The sequence below is a fragment of the Staurois parvus genome, unplaced genomic scaffold (assembly GCF_062004578.1).
Source record: "Staurois parvus isolate SC_StPar_1 unplaced genomic scaffold, SC_StPar_1.0 ptg000320l, whole genome shotgun sequence".
NCBI classification, from domain to species: domain Eukaryota; kingdom Metazoa; phylum Chordata; class Amphibia; order Anura; family Ranidae; genus Staurois; species Staurois parvus.
Window position 1 is genome coordinate 2741864 of NW_028318116.1, and position 21868 is coordinate 2763731.

At 41.7% G+C, this 21868-nt stretch overlaps 1 protein-coding gene across 2 annotated transcripts in view; it reads left to right on the forward strand.

The window, feature by feature from the left end:
- SSH3 (slingshot protein phosphatase 3) overlaps window positions 1-21868 on the forward strand; it is an 89719-nt gene that overhangs the window by 34949 nt on the left and 32902 nt on the right. For both annotated transcript variants that reach the window (XM_089683716.1, XM_089683715.1), the window contains exons 8-11: window positions 1819-1900; window positions 6902-7030; window positions 9419-9465; window positions 19188-19334. In XM_089683716.1, the coding sequence (XP_089539842.1) occupies window positions 1819-1900; window positions 6902-7030; window positions 9419-9465; window positions 19188-19334 (405 nt within the window). The remainder of the gene's footprint in view (window positions 1-1818; window positions 1901-6901; window positions 7031-9418; window positions 9466-19187; window positions 19335-21868) is intronic.

The window sequence follows — 21868 nt, forward strand, 5'->3', positions numbered from 1 at the left end:
GTATTAAAAGTACCATTTCTGGGCTAGGGGTGGTGGAGGAGGTTGGTTTCAGTTCAGTGGGCAGCATTCAGAAACTTTCTATTTTTTATCTTTTCATCTGCTCTTGTTCCTTCTCCTTCCTTCCTCATCTTTACTACTTTCCTTTTTTTCTTTTTTGGTGTATGCACTTTCTCTCATCTCTTCTTTGTTTCCAAGTGTTATTAAAGGTGCTGTTACGTAATCTGATTTCACCCTCTAGATTGTTTTCTCACGAATACGTAAGCTCTCAAACTGAAATGGATGCCATGGTCAATACTATAAGGGCCAGTTCACACTACAAAAATTTACTCCGGATGCATTCAGGATACGTTTTTGCTTACAGTTCACACCACACGCAGTTTGCCATGATCCAGTGTGGTTCTGTACAGAGAAAATTCAGCCTGCTCCTTTTTTTTTTTTTTTTTTTTTTTTTTTTTTCCTCTGCACTGGAAACTGCACTTGTGTGAACCAGAGCCATTGGAATACATGAAAGACACTGTGCATGCATTTTTGATGCAGAAAAAAAGCGCACTGAACTGCATCTAGTGTGAACTAGCTTTCAAAACCTTAAGCCATTCTATACATTAAGGCTCCTTCTATTCCATTGGCTTTATATTCCAATGTTTGTGTTTTATTCCTTGTCATTCCTACTAGACAGCTATTTATGCTTAAGGGATAGGTTCACCTTTTAAAAATAAAAGCACTATTAAAAATGTGCATTTATTATTTTTTTTATTTTGCCTGGAAAGCATTGTACCAGTGATCAGATCACTGGTGCCTTGCTAGACGGTGCCATGGTAGTTCACTGAGAACTACAGCCCCAAAGGATGTTGGTATTTTGTAGTCGATTTCATTCAAAATGCCCTGTGAATGAATGACGTGGCTGAGTGGGCGGAGCCCCGCACAGCCACACTTTTTTTTTTTTTTTTTTTTTTTTAAAGTGACAGCTGGTACAGGGTACAATGCGTTTTTGTGTATTGTATCAAGTTAGGCAACCAATTTAAAAATGAATAGGCTGTGACACTCAACACCAGAAACCTTTCTGTCCTGCTGCATATTTTCTGTATACCACAACGCACACCAAAGAGAACGTGGGAACAAAATAAAACCCATCATTGGTGTCAGTGGCCCTAATTAAAACCCTCAGCATTGGTGTCAGTTGTGCCAATAATACCCCTTGCATTGGTGTCAGTGGTTGCAATTATAATCCCCAGGTTTGGTGTCAGTGGCAACAGCGATTAACTCCCACCACCGGTGTCCGTGGCCACAGCGATAACTCCCAGCACTGGTATCAGACAGATTATAACTTGTATGGTAAGCTTAACATGGGTGTTCTGTAGTTCACAGATGTAGACAGGGCAGAGCTGATAACACTACTTGATTTCTGTCAAGATTAATAGAGTTGGACTATTTTATTTTTGTAATGTTTTCAACCAGACATATACTTGCCAGTCAGGTTCTACTGAGAAATATTCAACACAAGCTCAGTATTACCTTTGGATAAGGGCCCATTTACACTTCAGCATTGCTGTAACACACTCCATAATGCATAGCAGTGCCATTGATTTTCAAAGCTCCCCCAGCATACCAATGTATGCTGCATCAGAGAAATATGGTGCATGTCCAATTTTCTGCCTGTTGTGTGTTAGCAGTCCAATCAAAACAGACCAGAAAGCTATGAATGGGTGCTAAATGTAACTGGCATTTCATGGGCAGGAGGCGGGGGGCAGATTTTACAGCTGTTATTTTGAAAAATATTATGCGTGCAGACCAAGATGTATTTTTGTCCTTTAATTTCAGAGAGGAGACTGAGAAGATCATCCGAAAAAAGCTGCGAGATATCTTGAGAGAAAGCGACCTTGAGAATATAACGTCTAAGCAGGTGAGTGGGGAAAAATACAAAAGACGGCAAATATACACTTGTACAATAACTTGTATGCCTATTTTCATACCTAAATTACTTTTACATTGGTTTTTAAATTAAAAAAATGGCTTTTATTTTTACTTATATTTACATTGTTTTAAAAATATCTTGCTGTATTTTTTTTTTTTTTTTTTATTACAAGCTGACAAATGGACAAAAATATATAGAAACCTTTTTATTTTTCTATACATTTTAGTGATTTCTTACTCTCTATCTCTCTCTATGCATTATAAGGCTGCGTTCAAATCTGAGTGTCGCGTTTTTGCTTGCATTTTTTGTACAGCATTTTTAAAGCGTTTGTTGAGCTTTGGCGGTTTTTTTTTAATAGTCGATTAAAAAAAAATCTGTTTATCATTTTTGTATTTCAGTTTTTTTTTTAGCTTTTTCATCAGCTTTTTTTATTTTGCTTTTATTTTTTTAGCTTAGAGGTTAGGGCTGCAAGTTAAGGTTGGGGTGAGGGTTAATCTATGTATTTATTATGATTAATTTATTCAAAATAAATATACAAGGGGAGTTTAAGTCAAACCAGGACTTTTGTGTTTTTATATACTAAAGCACAAATTTCAAGGAGTGGAAACTACATTTATTTTTAGACATACTCCCCTGCTACATTTATACACATATCTCAGCATTTAACTAATGCTTGGAAAGCTTTGGCATAGAAAGATTTGTCAGTACGTCTGAACCATCCAAGGACAGCCGGCTTCACTTCAATGCTGACCATAGAAACCCTCTTGTGCAATTTCACAATAGGCTATGCGTCGATCTATTTATTCCATGCACGCACTAACACTGTTGTCTGCCTTCTTGATTAATGGTCTCTGGACTGGCCTGCGACATGAGCACCGCCTATCAGTAATAGGACACACTTGCCACTTACTACTGCGTGTAGTACCGCCACACTAGCATCCCTTTTTTATACCTTTTTAAAATTAAAGTCCCAGTTTGATTTGAACGCCGTTTGTAAATAATACATTTTATTTTATAATTTTATTTATTAATTTTTTTTGTTAGGGGTTTGGTTTACGGTTAGGGGTTCATTTATTTTGTGGTTAGGGGTTAACTTTATTTTATTTAACTTTTTGGTTAGGGGTTAATTCATTAATTTTATATATTAATGGATTTTTTTTGTTTGATTCTTATTTATTTTATTTAATATGTATTTATTCATTTATTATATTTAACTCTTGTGTTTGAGCAGAAAAACTCTTTAAGAAAAACAAAATGCATGAATTGCTCATTTCAATGGCGAAAAAAAAAAACTTCAAAAACACACCATCTCCATTGAGAATGATTGATTGATTTTTTTTTTTTTTCTCCCTGGGCGTTTTGGAGCTTCGACCTGCAAAACTCTCAGGTGTGAATGGGGCCTAAGTGATCACAAAGAGGAACAGTGCCTTCTGAAAACCAGAACATTGATAGTGTTATGCATCAAAAATCACCTAATTAAAATAGATCCTCATTTTATGACATATTAAAAAAAAAAAAAAAAAATCAGAAAAACGTCATGTGAATCATAATCGAGTGTCAGCTCATACAGCAAAGTGTGCAATTTCGAATTACACAGTACCTTTCTTTGACAAAATTTCAGTGATCTCAATGATTGGCTGTTGTTGTGGTCACAAGATTAGGAACAACATGTAATATTCCTAGCCTACAACTGCAGCAACAGTTATTGTTCTCACACTGTTAATGTTAATTTAGAGACTAGAATAGCCAAGGGGTCAAAGAATAACACTTTTAAAACACCTGAGCTTATTACATCCAGGCAAATCAAGCAAGCTGGCAAAAAACCCTTTTACTTCATCCTTCATTCTGCATCCATGGTGCACAGTTCTCTGCATAATGGGTTGTATCTAAGAAAGCATCATCTGGATCCACCTAGAGATACAGTGCTTGCCTCCTAATTAGCTCACAGCTGGCTGAAAGGTATTAGGGGAGCATGCATATGTAAAAAGATATCAGGGATGCTTTCTTTCATATACAACCTCCTCCCCTTGGGATATCTCTTTATGTATGTGCATCCAGACCTTTGAAAAATAAAAAAACCCAGAGGTGATTAAATACCACCAAAATAAAGCTCTATCTGTCACAAAAAAAATGATAAAAATGTAATGTGTACAGTGTTGCATGACCGTGCAATTGTCATTCAAAGTGTGACAGTGCTGAGAGCTGGAAATTGGCCTGGACAGGAAGGGGGTATAAGTGCCCTGTAGGCTAGTGGTTAAATATATTCCTTAAATAGCCACAAATAATATAAATCCACTTTGTGTGCAGGAAATACCTTTGTATTAATTACCTCTTAAAAAAAAAAAGTGATGAGAAGGCCTGTACCAGTCAACCTTTAGGCCTCATTCACATGGACATACTTAAAGCGGAGCTCCACCCAAAAGGGGAAGTTATGCTTTAAGAACTGGTCCCCTGTTCCCCATTAAGGATTGGCACCTTTTGGGCAATGGGTACCTGAAATTGACAGGTACATACTCCCACTTCCGCTGCGATAAGCGGAAGTTGTCCTCTGCTGCAGGCTGTCACAGCTGGGTGCCCACACTGAAGATGCCGACGCCAGGAACACAGGGTGGTCGGTGAAACTGGCTGTGGGGAAGACACTGTGGGATCGAGGGACAGGTAAGTGTCCGTTTTTTTATAAGTCAGCAGTACAGTTTTTGTAGCTGCTGACTTTTCTTTTGTTTATGTTCACTGGAACTCTGCTTTAAAGTGTTATTAAACCCATGCCCCTGCATTCGCTATATCTGGTCTCCCCGGACCCTGCATTCGCTATATCTGGTCTTCCACAGTACATACAACATGGAAGTGCAATTATTTTAGTAAATATAAACTGCTAAATACCTTTTTCTTAGCGGATAGAGCAGCCTTGTGACTTTTATCAGTATCTAGCAGAGTACTTGTTATAACTTGTAGGAGGAGATTTCATTCTCCTGTTGGAGGATGAAGGACCCCTAACCTCTGTCTGGACAGCGCTGATTGGCCCTGTGCTGATCACATACACTGTCCCAAGTAAAAAAAACTATCTCTAACAATACACCCCAAACTGAGCATGTGCAGCTTGCCCCTGAGCCCCTGTTCAATCAGGAGACACTGGAAGGGGAGAATCAGAGAAGACAGGATCAAACGTCCTTTTTACACAATGCAGAGGATTGACCCCTTAGGTTCCACAGTGAGTATAACAAGCACGCTTTACTGCATATACAGACTGATTTTACTGTTGTGGGTTTAGTAACACTTTAAGCACACGCCTGTGCGAGGACTGCATTTGCCCACATGGAGATGCACAGGTGTTCCCTGCTTTGCTGTGCTGGCACTCTCGTTGTTCATATCAGTTGGGGCACAATGGCTACATGGGCAGAGCCACTACTCCCAACTTGACAGCTGTGTAGGTGCTCGGCCCCAAACACAGACAGTTTGCATTCAGGGCCACACGGCTGTCAGATTGGAAACAGCGGCTGAGTACATACAGCTACTTGGCCAGATAGACCTACGTGGGCTGCATGCGGGCAAACACAGCCCACGCAAGGGCATATGCTTAAAGCGGAGCGGCACCCAAAAGGGGAAGTTCCGATTTAATGCTTTGTCCCCCGCTCCCTGTTAAAGATTGGCACCTTTTAGGGGGGGGAGTTGTCCTCCCTCCACCCCCTGTAGTCTTCTGGGACACGTGACACGACTTAGAAGACTACAGGGCTATTCATTCACAAAGCGCAGCACTTCTCGTGCATGTGCAGTGGGCACCCAGCTGTGAAGCCGCAAACTGTCACAGCCGGATGCCCACACTAAACATGCCAGCGCCAGGGAGAGAAAACGGCTGGTGAAACCAGCGGTGGGGAGGACGCTGCTGGACTGAGGGACAGGTAAGTGCCTGTCTGTATTTTAAAAGTCAGCAGCTACGGTTTTTGTAGCTGCTGACATTTATTTATTTATTTTCAGCTGGAACTCCGCTTTAACTACGGCCATGTAAACAAGGCCTTAGGAGTGGAGAGAGCAGCAGTGCCTGTTCTTAATAATAGGAAGCTTGTGCACAATGGCAGAGTACAGGAGAAGTTTCATGGAAGATTACTGCACAGATCTGGAAAAAATACACAAATGACTCTTAAGTATGAATGAACATGCCTCTTGTATTTAGAAAATTAGGGTTGCAATGATACCATCTTTTATCGGAGAGTACAAGTACCGATTACTTCTGCTCAAGTAGTCACCGATATCTTTGCAGAGCGATATGAGCCCATACAAAATAAATGGGCTTAAATCACACTGCAAAAAAATAGCATATGGTGTGAACAGGAATGCGGTGCGACTCTTGTTGGAATTGTGTGTGGTTTCTCGCACTGCTCCTGTGTGAACCCAGGCTGAAGTCACTATGACAAGCCTTGATTCACACAGGAGTGGTGGGTGAAACTGTATGTGATTCGGACAGGAATTTCATTCTTGTTCTAATCTCATGCCATTCTTTGCAGTGTGATTTTAAACCCATTCATTTCGTATGGGCTCAAATCGGGCCACAAAAGAATATGAGCTGGGTATTGCAGCATTTTGAGCAAATGTTTTGGTATCGGTAATCGAACAGAATTTTTTAACTTTGAGTTCTGCTTTAACTGAAGGCTATATCGATATTGGGATTTTAAGTCGGCTAACACTGTAAGCATTAAAGCTAACCTATACTATGACACTTGCACTAGGTAATTATTTCTGACAGCTCCTGAAAATACTATTTAACCAAATATTTTCACTATTTTCTGGGTCTCTGACAAGTATTCAGTTCAGGCAAGTAACTATTTTCAGCACTGGCAGCCTGTGAATTTTTTTTCTCTCTGCAGGTTTGTGTGAGGCAAACCTTAATATTGTTTTTACTGGTATAAAGCTATTAAATAACCATTTAGGTTTTTCTTATTCTACACATTTATCATGATAAAGTGAAATCTGATGTAGCTGTATCCTCTCTTTTAGGTCCGGAATGCTCTAGAGCAGCACACTAATTGCAACCTGCAGCAGTACACAGAGTTCATTGACAATGAGATGATTATAATCTTGGCGCAAATGGACCGACCTTCAGAGATCTTCCCCTACTTATACTTGGTATAGTCTGATTGACAGTTCTTCTTGCAAAAAAAATCACAATCTGGCTATCATTTTAAGTTGTAAAAATGAGATGATTGGTTGTTCTGGGTAGCATAGAGCACTTACAAGTTAGTCATTATACTAACTTGTTACATAAAAAACCCTGAAAAAGAACAGTGTATTTACTCGCCTTCCCTGCAGCCTGTTCCGCTGAACACCCTTGAAACTTGTTCGACTGAAGTCTGCTGGGAAGCCGACACTTCTGGAATGTAATGTTCTTTAGTCCCCCACTGTGCCCACTAGTACATCCTGCTGAGCCCACGAGTTACAAGATAGAGTGATGTCATGGAGGTGAGCAGCAGGAACCAGTGAGCGCTGCCGGAGATCCTGGAGCTCAACTCTCCTATGCCAGTTTTCCAGTGGGCTTCCTGGAACATTTACCAGCCACAGAGTGGTGTTTATTGACCATCCTTTAACTCTGGTCCTTGGTGGATTATAACAAGGTAGGGTCCTTTCACACGGGCGTTCGTTTTTTTTTCATCAGATCAGTCACGTTTTTTTTTTATTTTTTCAAAGAAAACGTGGATCAGTTTACATCCATTTTTCATCAGTTTACATCTGTTTTTTTCATCTGATTACGTCGGCTTACGTCCATTTTTCATCTGTTTACATCCGTTTTTCATCCATTCACATCAATTTTTAGTCCGTTCCATTTCTTTTTTTTTTTACGGCAGAACATTCAAAAGAACGAATGTTAACGGATGTAAACGGATTATCATCGGTTTGCATCCGCCAGTCCATAGAAATACATGGGTGTCCGTTTTTTTATTCGTAAACGGAAATACAGAATGCCCATGTGAAAGAGGCCGTATGTTTTCCAAATTTGCAGGTAGCAGGACAGCATTGTCAAGTTTTCCTTCATCCACCTTTTTTACTTATTTTTTTTTCACAAAACAATAGTGCAGCATTAGGATAAATTAAAATGTAAGTGCAATACAATAGTGTAGTGCAAATATATCAAACTCTTGTGTCACCTCAAATTGAAAGAATAAAACAAAGGAATCCAAATGTGAAGAAAAACCTGTGAATTCAGTGGTTCTTTGATTATGAGAGAAATGACAAATGCGGATATCAAAAGCATCTTAATGATAAACCACACCGCAGCTCGGTGTACAATAGAGAAAGGCTTACCAGAATCCTATGACTCCCAATGAAGAGTGGTCAACCAGCACTTGTGTGTCAATACAAGATGCCCAGCTTTCCTCAAAACCACATGTCAAATGATGGTACTGCTGTGTTATATCAGATCGCTGTGCATATGTACTCAGATGGACACAGTATCATGAAAAAGAAAGACATGCTCTCATAGTGTAATCCTGATTTAAACAACTTTAATGTAATATATGCACTTACAATGAAAAGCTGATAACCAGGCACTTCATATCATATAAACAACTCATGTTCCAGAATCCAAGATGGCCGCAGCGGGATAACCTATTCGTAGTGGCATATGTCTCATCTCTGCCCTACTAGTTTCATCAAAGATGATGTCACCAGGAGCACAGGGATCCTGATGACCATGTGACCATAGTTTTAAGTGCTAAAATCATATTATATATATTTTTTTTTTTTTTTGTAGAGCAGGGGAAGGCTGGAAACTCCTATTAATTTTCTTTACTGCAGCACATGTTCAGGTTTTCCCCCACTTTCTCTCCGGTAAAACCATTGTCACCTGGACAGAAATGAAGGAAAAATCTAACAGAGCCTGAGATGGCAGTAGAAACCAGAAAAGATTTCTCATCAAATTGACCTTAAAGGATCAACTTTTGAAAAAAAAAGCATATGTTTTAGCAGGTAAAAGAAATGTGCATTTATTATTTCTTTTCCAAGGAGCCTACAGAGCATTGCACCTGCGATCAGCAGATCACGGATGCAATGTCAGGCTCCTGCAGACTTTCAGAATAGCTTTCTGCCTGTCCCTTCGGTATGGGCAAACAGTTACTTGAGAGCAAGAAGATCGATAAACTAAGAGAGCTCTCACCAGCATCCTTGTAGTTCACTGAGAACTACAAGCCATCAGCTGCAACATCTGATGGTACTTGTAGTCTATTCATTCACAGGAAACTGTGAATGAACAACGTGGCTGTGTGGGCCATGCTGTTGTCAAAATGTGACAGCAGGTGCGTTAGAAGATCCCCCGCTGGCTGTCACAAGGAGGCGGGGAGGGAACCTTTGGGAGAGGGGGTGGATGCTGAACATATTACATGTTACACCGTAAATTCAAAAAGGTGACCTTCTCCTTTTAAAAGAATTACACAAATGATTTTACCTGGGAACTTGCTTGTGTTGGTGACCGTACTTTGGAAACACATTCTAAAGCTCATGCTGTCGTCTTGGTTTTTTCAGGGTTCAGAATGGAATGCTTCAAATCTGGAAGAACTTCAGAAGAACAAGTAGGACCTGGCTGCTTGTTATACTGCAAATAATCAGCCTCATGTACTGTATATATTATGCTGGGCTTTTAATACACAGGGCTGCTTTTTTCACTGAGAAATAAATGAGGTGCTCTGTACCAGATGCCGAAATGTAGACAGACTACCCAAAACCTATGCAATTTCACCTACAGGGGCGGACTGACAACTCATGGGGCCCCCGGGCAATAGGGGATCATTGGGCCCCTGTGTCCTCGCCCACTACCAAAAAAAGCCTATGAAAAAGCCAATAAAAGGTACCAGGGGCATCTCATGGGGCCTCCTACTGACCCCGAGCCCTCGGGCAGTGCCCGAGTGCTTGAATGGTCAGTCTGCCCCTGGTCACCTAGTATTTTCGTAAATGTGTCAGAGCCAGATTATAATAAGCCACATTGCTGTCTCTAGGCCCCAGTTTTATGTGTCTTTGTCTAGTGCACACAGCATTACTACCTCTTCTTTATATGCCCCTGTTCTTCCATACACTATTATTATAATTATTATGTATTATTATACAGAATTTATGTGAAACCAACAGTTTGTGCAATGCTTTCAAAAGAAAGAGACAGCATAGTTGAAGTACAATTCAAGACGAGGGTTGGGAGGACTTGTTCATGATGGCTTACAATCTAAGGCAGGGGTCTCCAAATTTTCTAAGCAGAGGGCCAGTTTAGTATACTTCAGACTATAGGGGGGCTGGACTGTGGCTGTTGGGAGTAGAATTTGTCCTGGCTTCAGTGGGAGGAATAGTGCCCCATCAATGGTGTCCGTGGGAGTAATAAAGCCCCATCAATGGTGTCAGTGGGATCAATAATGCCTCATCAATGGTTGCAGTGGGAGGAATGGTGCCCCATCAGTGGTTTCAGTGGGAGCTATGGTGCCCCATCAGTGGTTTCAGTGGGAGCTATGGTGCCCCTTCAGTGGTTGCAGTGGGAGGAATGGTGCCCCATTAATGGTTGCAGTGGGAAAAACGGTGCCCCTCGTTGGTGTCAATGCGAGGAATATTGCCTCGTTGTCTGTAGCAGGAATTATGCCCCATTGTTGGAGTCAGTGGGAGGAAAATTGCCCCAAGGGCGAACAAAGGCAAGTAAAGGACTGCATTTGGCCCCTGGGCCGCAGTTTGGAGACCACTGATCTAAAGGATCAAGAATAGGTTGATATGCCACCTAGACTGTTTTTGCTTTGAATTTGGAATCCTTGATTCCAGTCCAAAAATATCATCATTGTTCCAGTTGTTTCCATGTCCCTACTACTTACCTGTATTTTTTTTCTTCTTTATATTTATCACATTCTTCTATCCGTATCCCCTTATGAGTTCCGGCCAAGGCAAGATGTCTGTCACTGGAACCTGTGGAAAAACAAAGTTAGGCAAAAAAAAGCCAGAACCTTTACTGCCATCACTTCTCATAGACAATACACAGAACATGTTTTACTGGTCCTTAGCTGGCTTGGTATATCGACAATGGGTAAAGAGACTTATAGGAAATCACTGCATTTCTTCTAAACTTTTAAAAAAATGTGTAGCTAATAACTACGCAGGGAAAGACCACCTTGTGTTTCCTGCCAAGTATAGGCATAAGCCTTCTGTGATTAAAATCTATATAAAACCTAGCAATACATTTCTTATTTTAGCTTCCCTCTGATCTGTTAATTATGGCGTTTTTGATTTATCTGTTCAGTAGTGTAAAAAATACTTGTTGATCCTCTCAGAATTTCCGTGAGCTCCCAACTTCCATTAGTGAGCTACCAACTCTGCCTCTTCAGCACTGAAATCCCAAGCTGAGTTAGGCCAGATGAGTTCCCTGTGGACCACAGAACACCTCCCACATTTGTAATGGAGATAAGAAGAGGAGGGGGTGTTCTGTAGCCTGAATTTGGAGTGAACAGCCTAAGGTAACAAGACATCATAGATACAGTATGGTGATAAAGCACAGTTACCCCAGGGCACCAAGTGTATTTCTGGCTGGATCACCAGGTGAAAATACAGGAAAACACCTGAAAATTGCAAAGACTACAATATACTTTTTTTTTTTTTTTTTTTAATTTTTAGGTTTAAATAAAATTTTAAAGTTGTAGTAAACGCACCAAAAACCAAAAAATGGGCCTCCTAGCAGTGTAAGTCACAATGTGCTAGTATGCATCGAATACTAGTGCATTATGACACTTACCTGAAAATGAAGCCCTCCAGCGGCACACTGTCACCACTGTAGGCGTTTCCATCTTCACCTGGTCTTCTTCCCGGGTTTGTGCGTTTCGGCCTTATGAATGGTCGAGCCACCGTGACGTCCTAACTGCTTCCCGCCTGCCTGTAATGTACTGTAGATGGGCGGTAGCTGCAGGCAAAGCGAAGTACCCATACGTCGCTCTGCTCTTCCGCGTTTAGAGTGTGCATGGCCCCTCCTCCCCCACGGCTAGCCCACGCTGTCATTCGCTTTAGAAGGTGTATGGGTGTATGTCAGCAGGTCTCGGCCAGTGATTTTGGTTGGGACTCTGCCGATCTCCTACAGCATATGGAGATGCAGAACTGTCCCTAAATACTTGCACAGGATCTAGCTGGTTCTTCTCTCCCTAGAAGCATTTTGTTCGAGAGAGAGAAGAAAGACATTACACGTAAGTAAAAGCAGCACACTGCACCCACATACGTTAGACATTTTAACCCCTTGATTGCCATATTTAACACTTTGATTGCCCCCTACCAGTGCCATTAGTACAGTGTCAATGTGCAGTATTTTTCACTGATCACTGTATTAGTGCCACTAGTGACGTCAGATAGCATCAGGGTCAGTTAGCGTCCCTCCCAGCTAGGGTCAGCTAGCGTTAGGTTGCCCACACACTATCGCACTCACGCTATAGTTTGCTGATCACCATCATTACTAGTATGATGCCCACACACTATCGCACTCACGCTATAGTTTGCTGATCACCATCATTACTAGTATAGTGTTTGTACGGATCAATATATTGATCACGAACAAAGCTATACCTGTGCCCCCTTAGTATTAATGTCCCCAAAAACGCAGTGAAAGCAGAATCATTCCTGTTCACTGCCAGCACAAGTGTTTAGCCCCTCCCCCCCCTTCCCCCACTCCTAACAAGAAGTGCAGTGTCAGTGTAATTTCTGATCACTGTCACCTGCAGTGTTCGCAGAATCAGGCCTGATCTCTGCCAGCATTAGCAGGTGAATTTTATTGGTAGCGGTTCAAGCAGTCCCTGACAGCCAGGTGCTCCTTCTTTTTTTTTTTTTTTTTTTTTTCTTCCTGTGAGTCACACTAGGTACCTATGAATTTAAAGCCCAAAATGTCCAACGAAAGGTACACTAGTGAAGAGGCCTACATGATTCTGAGCATGTCAGGTGAGAGCGAGGGGGAAGACTCCCTGACACAATCGGCCTCAGAATACGAACCAGTAGAAAGCAGCAGCACCCTGACAGGTAGCTCAGACGATGGAGAAGAGGTCCGTGTTAAGATCAGGCATACCTGACCCCATGAAGCTAAAGTGCTAGGATTGCATGACTTGTCTCATATGCAGCAGAGTGCCAGTACTAGTGCCGCACTACCTTTTTGGTGAGCTGGTGAGCACCAGCGGTCTAGTATATCCTGGTCTTTTTATATACCAGCACTGCAGTATCACTTGGTGATGTGGTGAGTCCCATAAGTGCAGTACAAGCTGGTGCGGTGACAAGCAGCCACCAAGAATTTGCCCGCAGAGCCACTAGTGTCCTTCCGGACGTGCTTGCAAATCCTGATTGGCAGCCCACAGATTCTGCAGCACCCGTACTCCCCCCCCCATCCCCCCCACCCACCCACCCACCAACCATTAACTGCCCAACCCAGAATTCAGGTGAAAACTGCAAATTTAAATGCTCCCCTTGATTTTTTGGAGCTGTTTTTCGCAGATTTGTACAATTTGATTGTGGGCCAAAGTAATTTCTATGCTCTACAATATATTGCCGCAAACCCAAATTCAAACCTTACCAGAACATTTGCATGGAAACCCATTACGGTTTCCGAATTTAACATTTTTTGGGCTTACCCTCAACATGGGCATTACAAAAAAAGAATGAGTTGCGGTCGTATTGGTTCACAGACCCGATTCATCATATGCCCGTGTTCTCTGCTGCCATGGCCAGGCATAGATATGAGACGGTAATGCGCTTCATGCATTTCAGTGATAACGCACTCTGTATTCTTGGGGTGGCCCTGAACATGACAGGCTCTACAAAATTTGACCCCTCATAAACCACCTCACTGAGAAATTTGCAGGTGTGTATACGCCCCAGCAAAATATCTGCGTGGATGAGTCCTTCATTCACTTTACTGGCCGCCTTGCATTCAAACAGTACATCCCCAACAAGTGTGCCAGATATGGGGTCAAATTTGCATAAGCTCTGTGAGAGGGCAACATGCTATATGTGCAAATTTAGGGTTTACGAGGGAAGAGACAGCGATGTAGAGCCCCCAGACTACATGGGGAGCAGTGGCAAGATAGTTTGGGACTTGGTGTCTTCTTTGTTCTGTAAGGGGTACCACATATACGTGGACAATCTCTATACAAGTGTGCCACTATTTAGACATCTGTACAATCTTGGAATTGGCTCATGTGGCACCGTGCGACCTAACCGCCAGGGCTTCCTCCCAACGGCTTGTAAATACCTGATTTAGAAAGCCTGCTTGAGTAATGATGAATTGCTTGCAGTGAAGTGGAAGAATAAATGGGATGTTTTCATCCTGTCTTCCATTCAGACATCCAAAATACCACGGCAGCTGGCGTTGTTGAGAAACCCCTCTGTCCACGACTAGAACTTTAACATGGGAGGGGTGGACTTCAACGACTAAATGATAAATCTGTACCTAATTTCCCAGAAAGCTCGACACTGGTACAAAAAGGTCTTTTTATTTCAATTGGCTATATATAACGCTTTTGTAATTTACAAATCAACTGGACCAAGTGGATCCTTCCTAAAATTTCAGGAAGAGATCATCACGGCCCTTTTGTATCCAGAAGGTGCTGTCAGTTCTCAAATCCAGATGCAGTTAGCTGGCTGCATGAGAGGCATTTTCCGGATGTCCTCTCTGGTATCTCAACCCAAAGGTCACCTCAAAGCAGATGTGTCTGTAGCAAACATGGAATTCCTTGGGGTGTCTACTGTCCAAAAAGGGGTCATTTGGGGGGTGTTAGTGCTATCCTGGCATTTCAGGACCTCTGAAACTGTGATGGGTAGTGAGGAAGTGTAATGAGGAAGTTGCGCACTTTCAGGCTTTCAAAGTGGTCATTGGATTTCAGGCTCCTGTATGTGGCTAGGCTCCCAAAAAGTCTCACACATGTGGTATCCTCATACTCAGTAGAAGTAGCAGAATGTATTTTGGGGTGTAATTCCACATATACCCAATGGCTTGTGTGAGCAATATATCATTTAACTGACTTTTTTTTTTTTTTTCCTAGAAAAAGGTTTGTCATTTTTTTCCAAAAACTTGTGGAAAAAAAAAAAAAATCTTCCATGGACTCAACATGTCTCTCAGCAGATAGCTTAGGCTGTCTACTTTCCAAAAAGGGGTCATTTGGGGGTGTTTGTACTGTCCTGGTATTTTAGCACCTCAAGAAATGTGATAGGCAGTCAGAAAGTAAAAGCTCTGTAAATTCTATTATCTATACCAGGGGTGGGCAAACTTTTTGACTTGAGGGCCGCAATGGGTTCATATATTGGACCCGGGGGCCGGACCAAGAGTAGATGAATGATGTGTATGTGTGAATTAATATAAATTAAATTAAAATTTGTAACATTAAATGTTTAGATTATTTTATGGTAGAAAAGCATAAAAAGTTATTTTACAAAACTTTTATGCCCCCCACTAGCTGCTGGCCGGCCCAGCCACTACCATGCCATCCATAGTAAGTATAGTAATATTCCCCCATAGTAAGCATAGTAATTCATCCCCCCTATAGTAATTCATCCCCCATATTAATTCATCCCTCATATAGTATTTCATCCCCCATAGTACTATTCCCCCCCAAGTAGTAAGCCAAGTCCCCCCTGTGTCAATTTACTTACCTTTGCTCCGCGCGTTCCTCTCGCCGTGTTCCCGCGCTGTTCCGGTCTTCAGGGCGGACTGTGAGAGGAGCCTAGCTCCCCTCACGTTCGTCACGCTGCCCCTCCTACACACATCCTGACAGCCAATGTTTACCTGCCCTGTTTTTTTTTTATCACGCTCCGCGGGCCGGATTAAAAGGTCCGCCGGGCCGTAGTTTGCCCATTGCTGATCTATACCATAGTTTGTAGATGCTATAACTTTCACACTAAGCAATCAATATACAGGTATTAGGTTTTTTTTACCAAAGACATGCAGCAAAATACATTTTGGCTTAAATTTATGACAAAATTTGAGTGTTTTGAATGGTTTTTATGACCGAAATGAGGAAAAAAATATAATTTTCGGTCATTTTTTGTTTATAGCGCAAAAAATAAAAATGAGCAGGTAATCAAATACCACCAAAAGAAAGCTGTATTTATGTGAAAATAGGACTTACATTTTATTCATGTACAGTATTGCATGACCGCGTAATTGTGCAGCGCTGTATAGCAAAAAATGGCATAAATTGCAGTATCTATACCTTAGATTGTAGACGCTATAACTTTCACACAAAGCAATCAATATACACTTTATTGGGATTTTTTTTTCTACCAAAAACGTAGCAGAATACATTTTGGCCTAAATGTATTACTAACTTTGAAGTTACTATATATTTTTTATAGCTGAAAGTGAAAAAAAATGTTTTAAAACATTTTCGGTCTTTTTTGTTTATAGCACAAAAAATTAAAAAACCACACAGGTGATCAAATACCACCAAAAGAAAGCTCTATTTGTGTGGAAAAAAAAGTATGGAGTGTTGCATGACTGTGCAATTGTCAGTTAAAGTAACACAGCGCCGAATAGCAAAAAGAGGCCTGGTCAGGAAGGAGGGTAAATTCTCAGGAGGGCAAGTGGTTAATATAGGCTTAGCTATAGGCAAAATTTCAAAGGCGTTGCTCTACTACCACTACTGTACATTTGGCATTGGTTACTGCACCTAGCACTAATATCCTGCACTGCATTTAGTACTTTTAAATTATGTAACACAGAATAGATATGGATCAGGAGACAATATTGTGGCTCATTACCACCAAAGTTCTGCAGTTCTTGGACTTTGTAACAAAAGCAGCCAATTGCAGTTTTGAATAAAAAAGCAACAGTTACAATTGCCATATCATGTTTTTAAAACCTGGCACCTATTTGTATGAATAAGTCACTAGCTGACTCCATAACTTGCATAATTCATGTGCGTCAGGCTTAGTGGGATGTGATGGCAACCCAAAAGTCCGCACTGGGCTGAAGAAATAAAAAGAATCACTCGACTCTGTTGTAGACATCTGTATACACACTCGGACACCCCGTTTTGCATCTAAATTGAGTGTAAACCCTCAAGCACCTTTCACACCCCAGGTCCTATAAGGTCCACCTGTCAGTTTTTGAGGTCGACCTGATCAGATGGTATATTCATCCCTATGCACAGGCAGATCTAGACAAACTTGTCAGTTTACACCCACTTATCTCCTGGTCTGCTACTGTCTGCTGAAACAACCCTGTTCTGTTTAGGTGGATCAGAGCGGAGGGTGTAAACTGACAGCGGAGTCCATTTACACCTGGCCACCTGTAGAGCAGAGCGGGTTCTGTCCCTGGCCACTCTGCATAAACTGAGTGGTCACGGATGTCTCATCCACCCGCTTTGCTCTGATTGGCAGGGGATCTGTGAGCGGATCCCATGCTGATTGGGGTGGAGTCCAACCCTTCTGAAAGGGGCCTTGGACTATTTTTCAGTATGTAAGTAACAGCTTGCTGTGCGCTCTCCCATAGTTGGCTGTAAGGTTTTCTGAGGCCTGAAAGGTGTATATGCAGACCAACTGCTAACTAACTGTGCACAGCAGGCTGACAATGTTGTTGGTAATTGCTGTAGCTTAGAGGTGTCTGCTTAAAACAGGAAGTGCTGTTACTGGCAGGATCCAGAAAAATAACTTTTTCAACAGAGTGACCAAAAAATTTAACGAGGAATTCCAGGTATGGTATATTTTTACCTAGTTACATTGATCCAGTTTGAACCAATGTAACCATGTATAGACCATACTAGTCTGATGCCTCTGGAAGCTGGAAATCACTGAAGTAGACACCGCTACTCCAGTGATCTCCATGTGCTTCTAGGTCCCATGTTGAGCGGCTGGCCTGATGCACTCTGAACACAGCAGGTTGGCTATTTAGCATAGGTGCCATGCAGAGAATGCATTGCATTTTCTGAATAAATTATTATTATACAGTATTTATATAGCGCCAACAGTTTGCTTAGCTTTGTACATTACAAATACAAATTGTTCTCTGGACAGGTGGAGAAGCGAGGCAGTGCCATCATGCTCTCCACCTCGTCTAATCAAAGAATGCTTTGCCTTCATTCAGAAAATGAAAAACATTCTGTGAATGGCGACCATGCCGGCAGCGTACCCCCTGTGTTCAGATGGCAGCAGACGAGCTGCTTGACACAGGACCATGAAGCAAGTGGAGATCACCGGAGTAGTGGTGTCTACTTCAAATGGAGTTCCAGCTGAAAAAAAGCCAGCAGCTACAAAACAGTAGCTGCTGACTTTTAAAATACAGCCACTTACCTGTATCTCGGTCCAGCGGTGTCCTCACCACCGCTGGTTTCACTGGCCATCTTCTCTCCCTGGCGCCGACATCTTTAGTGTGGGCACCTGGCTGTGGCAGCTTGCTGCTTCACATCCGGGGGCCCACTGCGTATACGCGAGAAGCGCTGTGCTTTGTGAATGGCCCCGTAGTCTTCTGGGACCTGTCACGTGTCCCAGAAGACCACGGGGAGGGAGGACAACTTCTGTTTCTGATCACCTAGGCGATTGCAGCAGAAGTGGGAGCGGGTACCTGTCAAATTCGGGTCCCCACCCCCGCTCTCCAAAGGTGCCAGTTCTTAATGGAGAGCGGGGGACAAAGCATTAAAGCGGATCTTCCCCTTTTGGGTGGAACTCCGTTTTCACTTCTTTCCAAATTCAAGGGGCATCAGCCAGGATTTAAATGCACTACAAGTATGGCCTCTGTATCACACCTCACACTGTGCAGTAACACAATGAACCTCTTGTAATCAGGCAGTCTCTTGAATCTCGCAGTGACAGAAATGAAATCAGATGTGGTAGAAGTAACGTCGTGAGTACAGACTTATCCAGCCTTGTTCAGAATACCAATGGTTTTCAGATGCATACTGTTGGACTACAGATGCAGAACCACATACATCTCTACTTTGCACATCATTTCTGTTTGTTGTGCGTTACTGAAGAATTGAGATCATGTACCATGGCTAGATTTAAGTGTATCTAAACCTAAAATAAACAATAATATATTACCACTTTCTTTTCTCTAGATGTGATGGCTGCATTAGTTATATATTCATGTTTTTTCCCTAACACACTTCCTTTCCTAGGATGAGCACATTGTCATTGGACTACAACACACACACACACACACACACACTTTTCCATACCATTGGGGGAGGTTCTGTAGTCCTAACAAATTTCCTGAAAATATTGTTTGAGAACACTTTAATAGGCTTAAAGGAAGCAAATGTGAGAACTTTGTTTGCAGTTTACATATACTTTAATGCATTTTCTTTCTTCCCAGGGTTACACATATACTTAACGTCACCCGAGAAATCGACAACTTCTTTCCTGAAACGTTTAAATATCTAAATATTCGAGTTTTAGATGAAGAGAGCACCAACCTTCTACCATATTGGAAAGAGACCCATATCTTTATTTCCACTGCTAAGTAAGTCAAATATTCATGCAAACAAAGGTACTTTTAACTCTTTTGCTGCCACAGACAAGAGAAATAGGGTGGTCAGTAACTATGTACTTATAGTGGCACTATCCCCCAGATGCTGCTGAATAAAAGAATAGCTGATCAGTGGCTGACAAGCCACTGATTGCAGCCATTCATGAAAAATGTGAACCTCTCCGCCAATACTGCAAGACCCTTCGCTAGGCCAAAAATGGACATTCCTCTCTTCCACACCCCCCCCCCCAACTGAGTTGAACCTCTTATACTTTACTAAACCCCCAGCCCCAATAGTAGTAAAAGCACTTTAATTTAAAAATACCACATGGCGACCTGTTGCCATGCATTGTAGTGTGCTTAAAAAAAAAAAAGGGGGGGGGGTGCAAGAACCTTTGGGCACAATTTATGTGCATTGCTTCGAACCTTGCTGCTGCCTCCCAAGGCCCCTTTAGTGTGTGCCAAGTAGCTGGAGGCAGAGGTGGGCTTCCTGATCACATGACCAGAAGCTGCTGACCATGAGCAATGATGAGGAACTGTCCATGGCAGCTCAGTCACTGGGCTGGGGGCACGCAGTAAGTGCACTCTTAGCATTGAATAGCAGTACCCCATGGACACACGTGCATGGCTCAACGTTAATGCCTACGCATCCTTCCACCGCATACTATAAATACCCCCCCCCACACACACACACACACACACACCCACACCAAACTCTGGTAATGGATGCCTAAATCATTTTATTGCAACACACAGCAATGCAGAACACACATGGCAATGCAGGTTTGAGTTGTCATAGGCACATAGGTGTGCAATGCCCACCTTTCAGATTTATAGTGTTGTCTAGTTACAGTTTTGCATACATTCAATTTTCACAATTTTGCAGAAAAGACAATTCAAAATGTACAAATCATTATTTCATAACTAAACACAGTTTTATAAATGGTGAATACTTGTGAGCTATTATGAGATGAGGTGTTCAGTGGGTAATGTAAAGTGTAATCTTCTTATATGATGTGTAAGGTGCGCTGGCACTTGCACTGACTCACTTGCTAGTGTATATATAATATTATAGATAGATAGTGCCGCGCTCCTATATATTAATGTGCATAACTTATTTCTGAAGGTGCTTTTAGATGATAATCCAAAATAATACATATATAAACTACAATATAGATAGCAATTATGAATTGTTGATGAATCACTATACCTAGTGACTTAAACAGTTATTATGAATTTCAAAGAAGCCTTCATGCAGGTGACTAATGACTATCAGTCCTAAAGTTATTGTGACTTGAGAGGTACAATTAAATACAGATCCATACAATCTAAATTAGTGCACCTCTGTTCTACTGTGATCACTCTATTCACATTGTGCAAAAACATATAAAAATATATAAAATTGTGCACGTGCATAAAATAAGTATATATAAAGTCTTTCAAAGTAAAGTGTGCAGGTGAATTCCTTGTTTCCTCTCGCCGAGTGCTTAATGGTCTCCCTATGTGCTCACCTCTATATTTGCCTGAATAAATCCAGGCAAATACGCTTTTTATCCTTCCAGGATAGATGGGATAGGATGATACTCTTGTACTAGTTGTCCCAGAAGATAGATGTAGATTTAAATGGGTTCTCCTGTTCTCTCCTTTATCCCCTTGTCCAGCTGCTCATGGATGGATATCCTGACCAGCTCTCTGAGGATCACCCAGATCCCCTGCTGGGGTTGTCTCCTTCTCCAATCCTCCTTATACCAGTTCGGGGGGTGTTGGTCAATTGAAAAAGGGAAGAAAACAGACCATGGTGCCTTATCTTTGTGCATAAAGGAGATTTATTGCTGCCAATTAAGGTGTTGCACAATGGTATACAGCTCTTTTGTAATGCAGGTCAGCATAGATGACAATCTACAGAAATACTCTGCCTCTGCAGTGCTGTCTGCCTCCGTCTGTACTACGATCACCGAGCCTCTCCAATGCAACGTCGTGACGTCAGAGCCCCTCCCCTACGCGTTGCGTCACAGGGTCACGTGACTTCATCAGGGGGAAATGATTGGATGCCACGACTATGCTTTTCCACCTATTTATATCTCTCGGCCGCCATTTTCCTGAAGCCCATACGGGCGCGGCCATTTTCCCAGTGATTTCCTTTAGCTGTGTATAGGGCGAGTGTTTGTACATGTGTGTCCACTCGAGAATTACGTGATATCTGTCTGTCAGACGTTGCTAATTGGATCAGCTGTGTTACATCCCTTATAATGCAGTTTATATATCATGGCACATGGCTATACCTTATATTGCTAAATATATACCTATTGGCAGGCTAACTAAAAATCTATAAACACTCTTTATTAAAAATAAAATATTAAAACAATTAAAAAATTAAGAATAAAATTAAAAAATGAATATATGCTATTCCATAAAGAAAACTATTTCATGGCCAGCATACATATCATTATTTGCCTAATACTATCAGTTATCGTAATGTACTATATATCTTACATCTTTTTATATTTTTATGGATCCTATTTTTATAA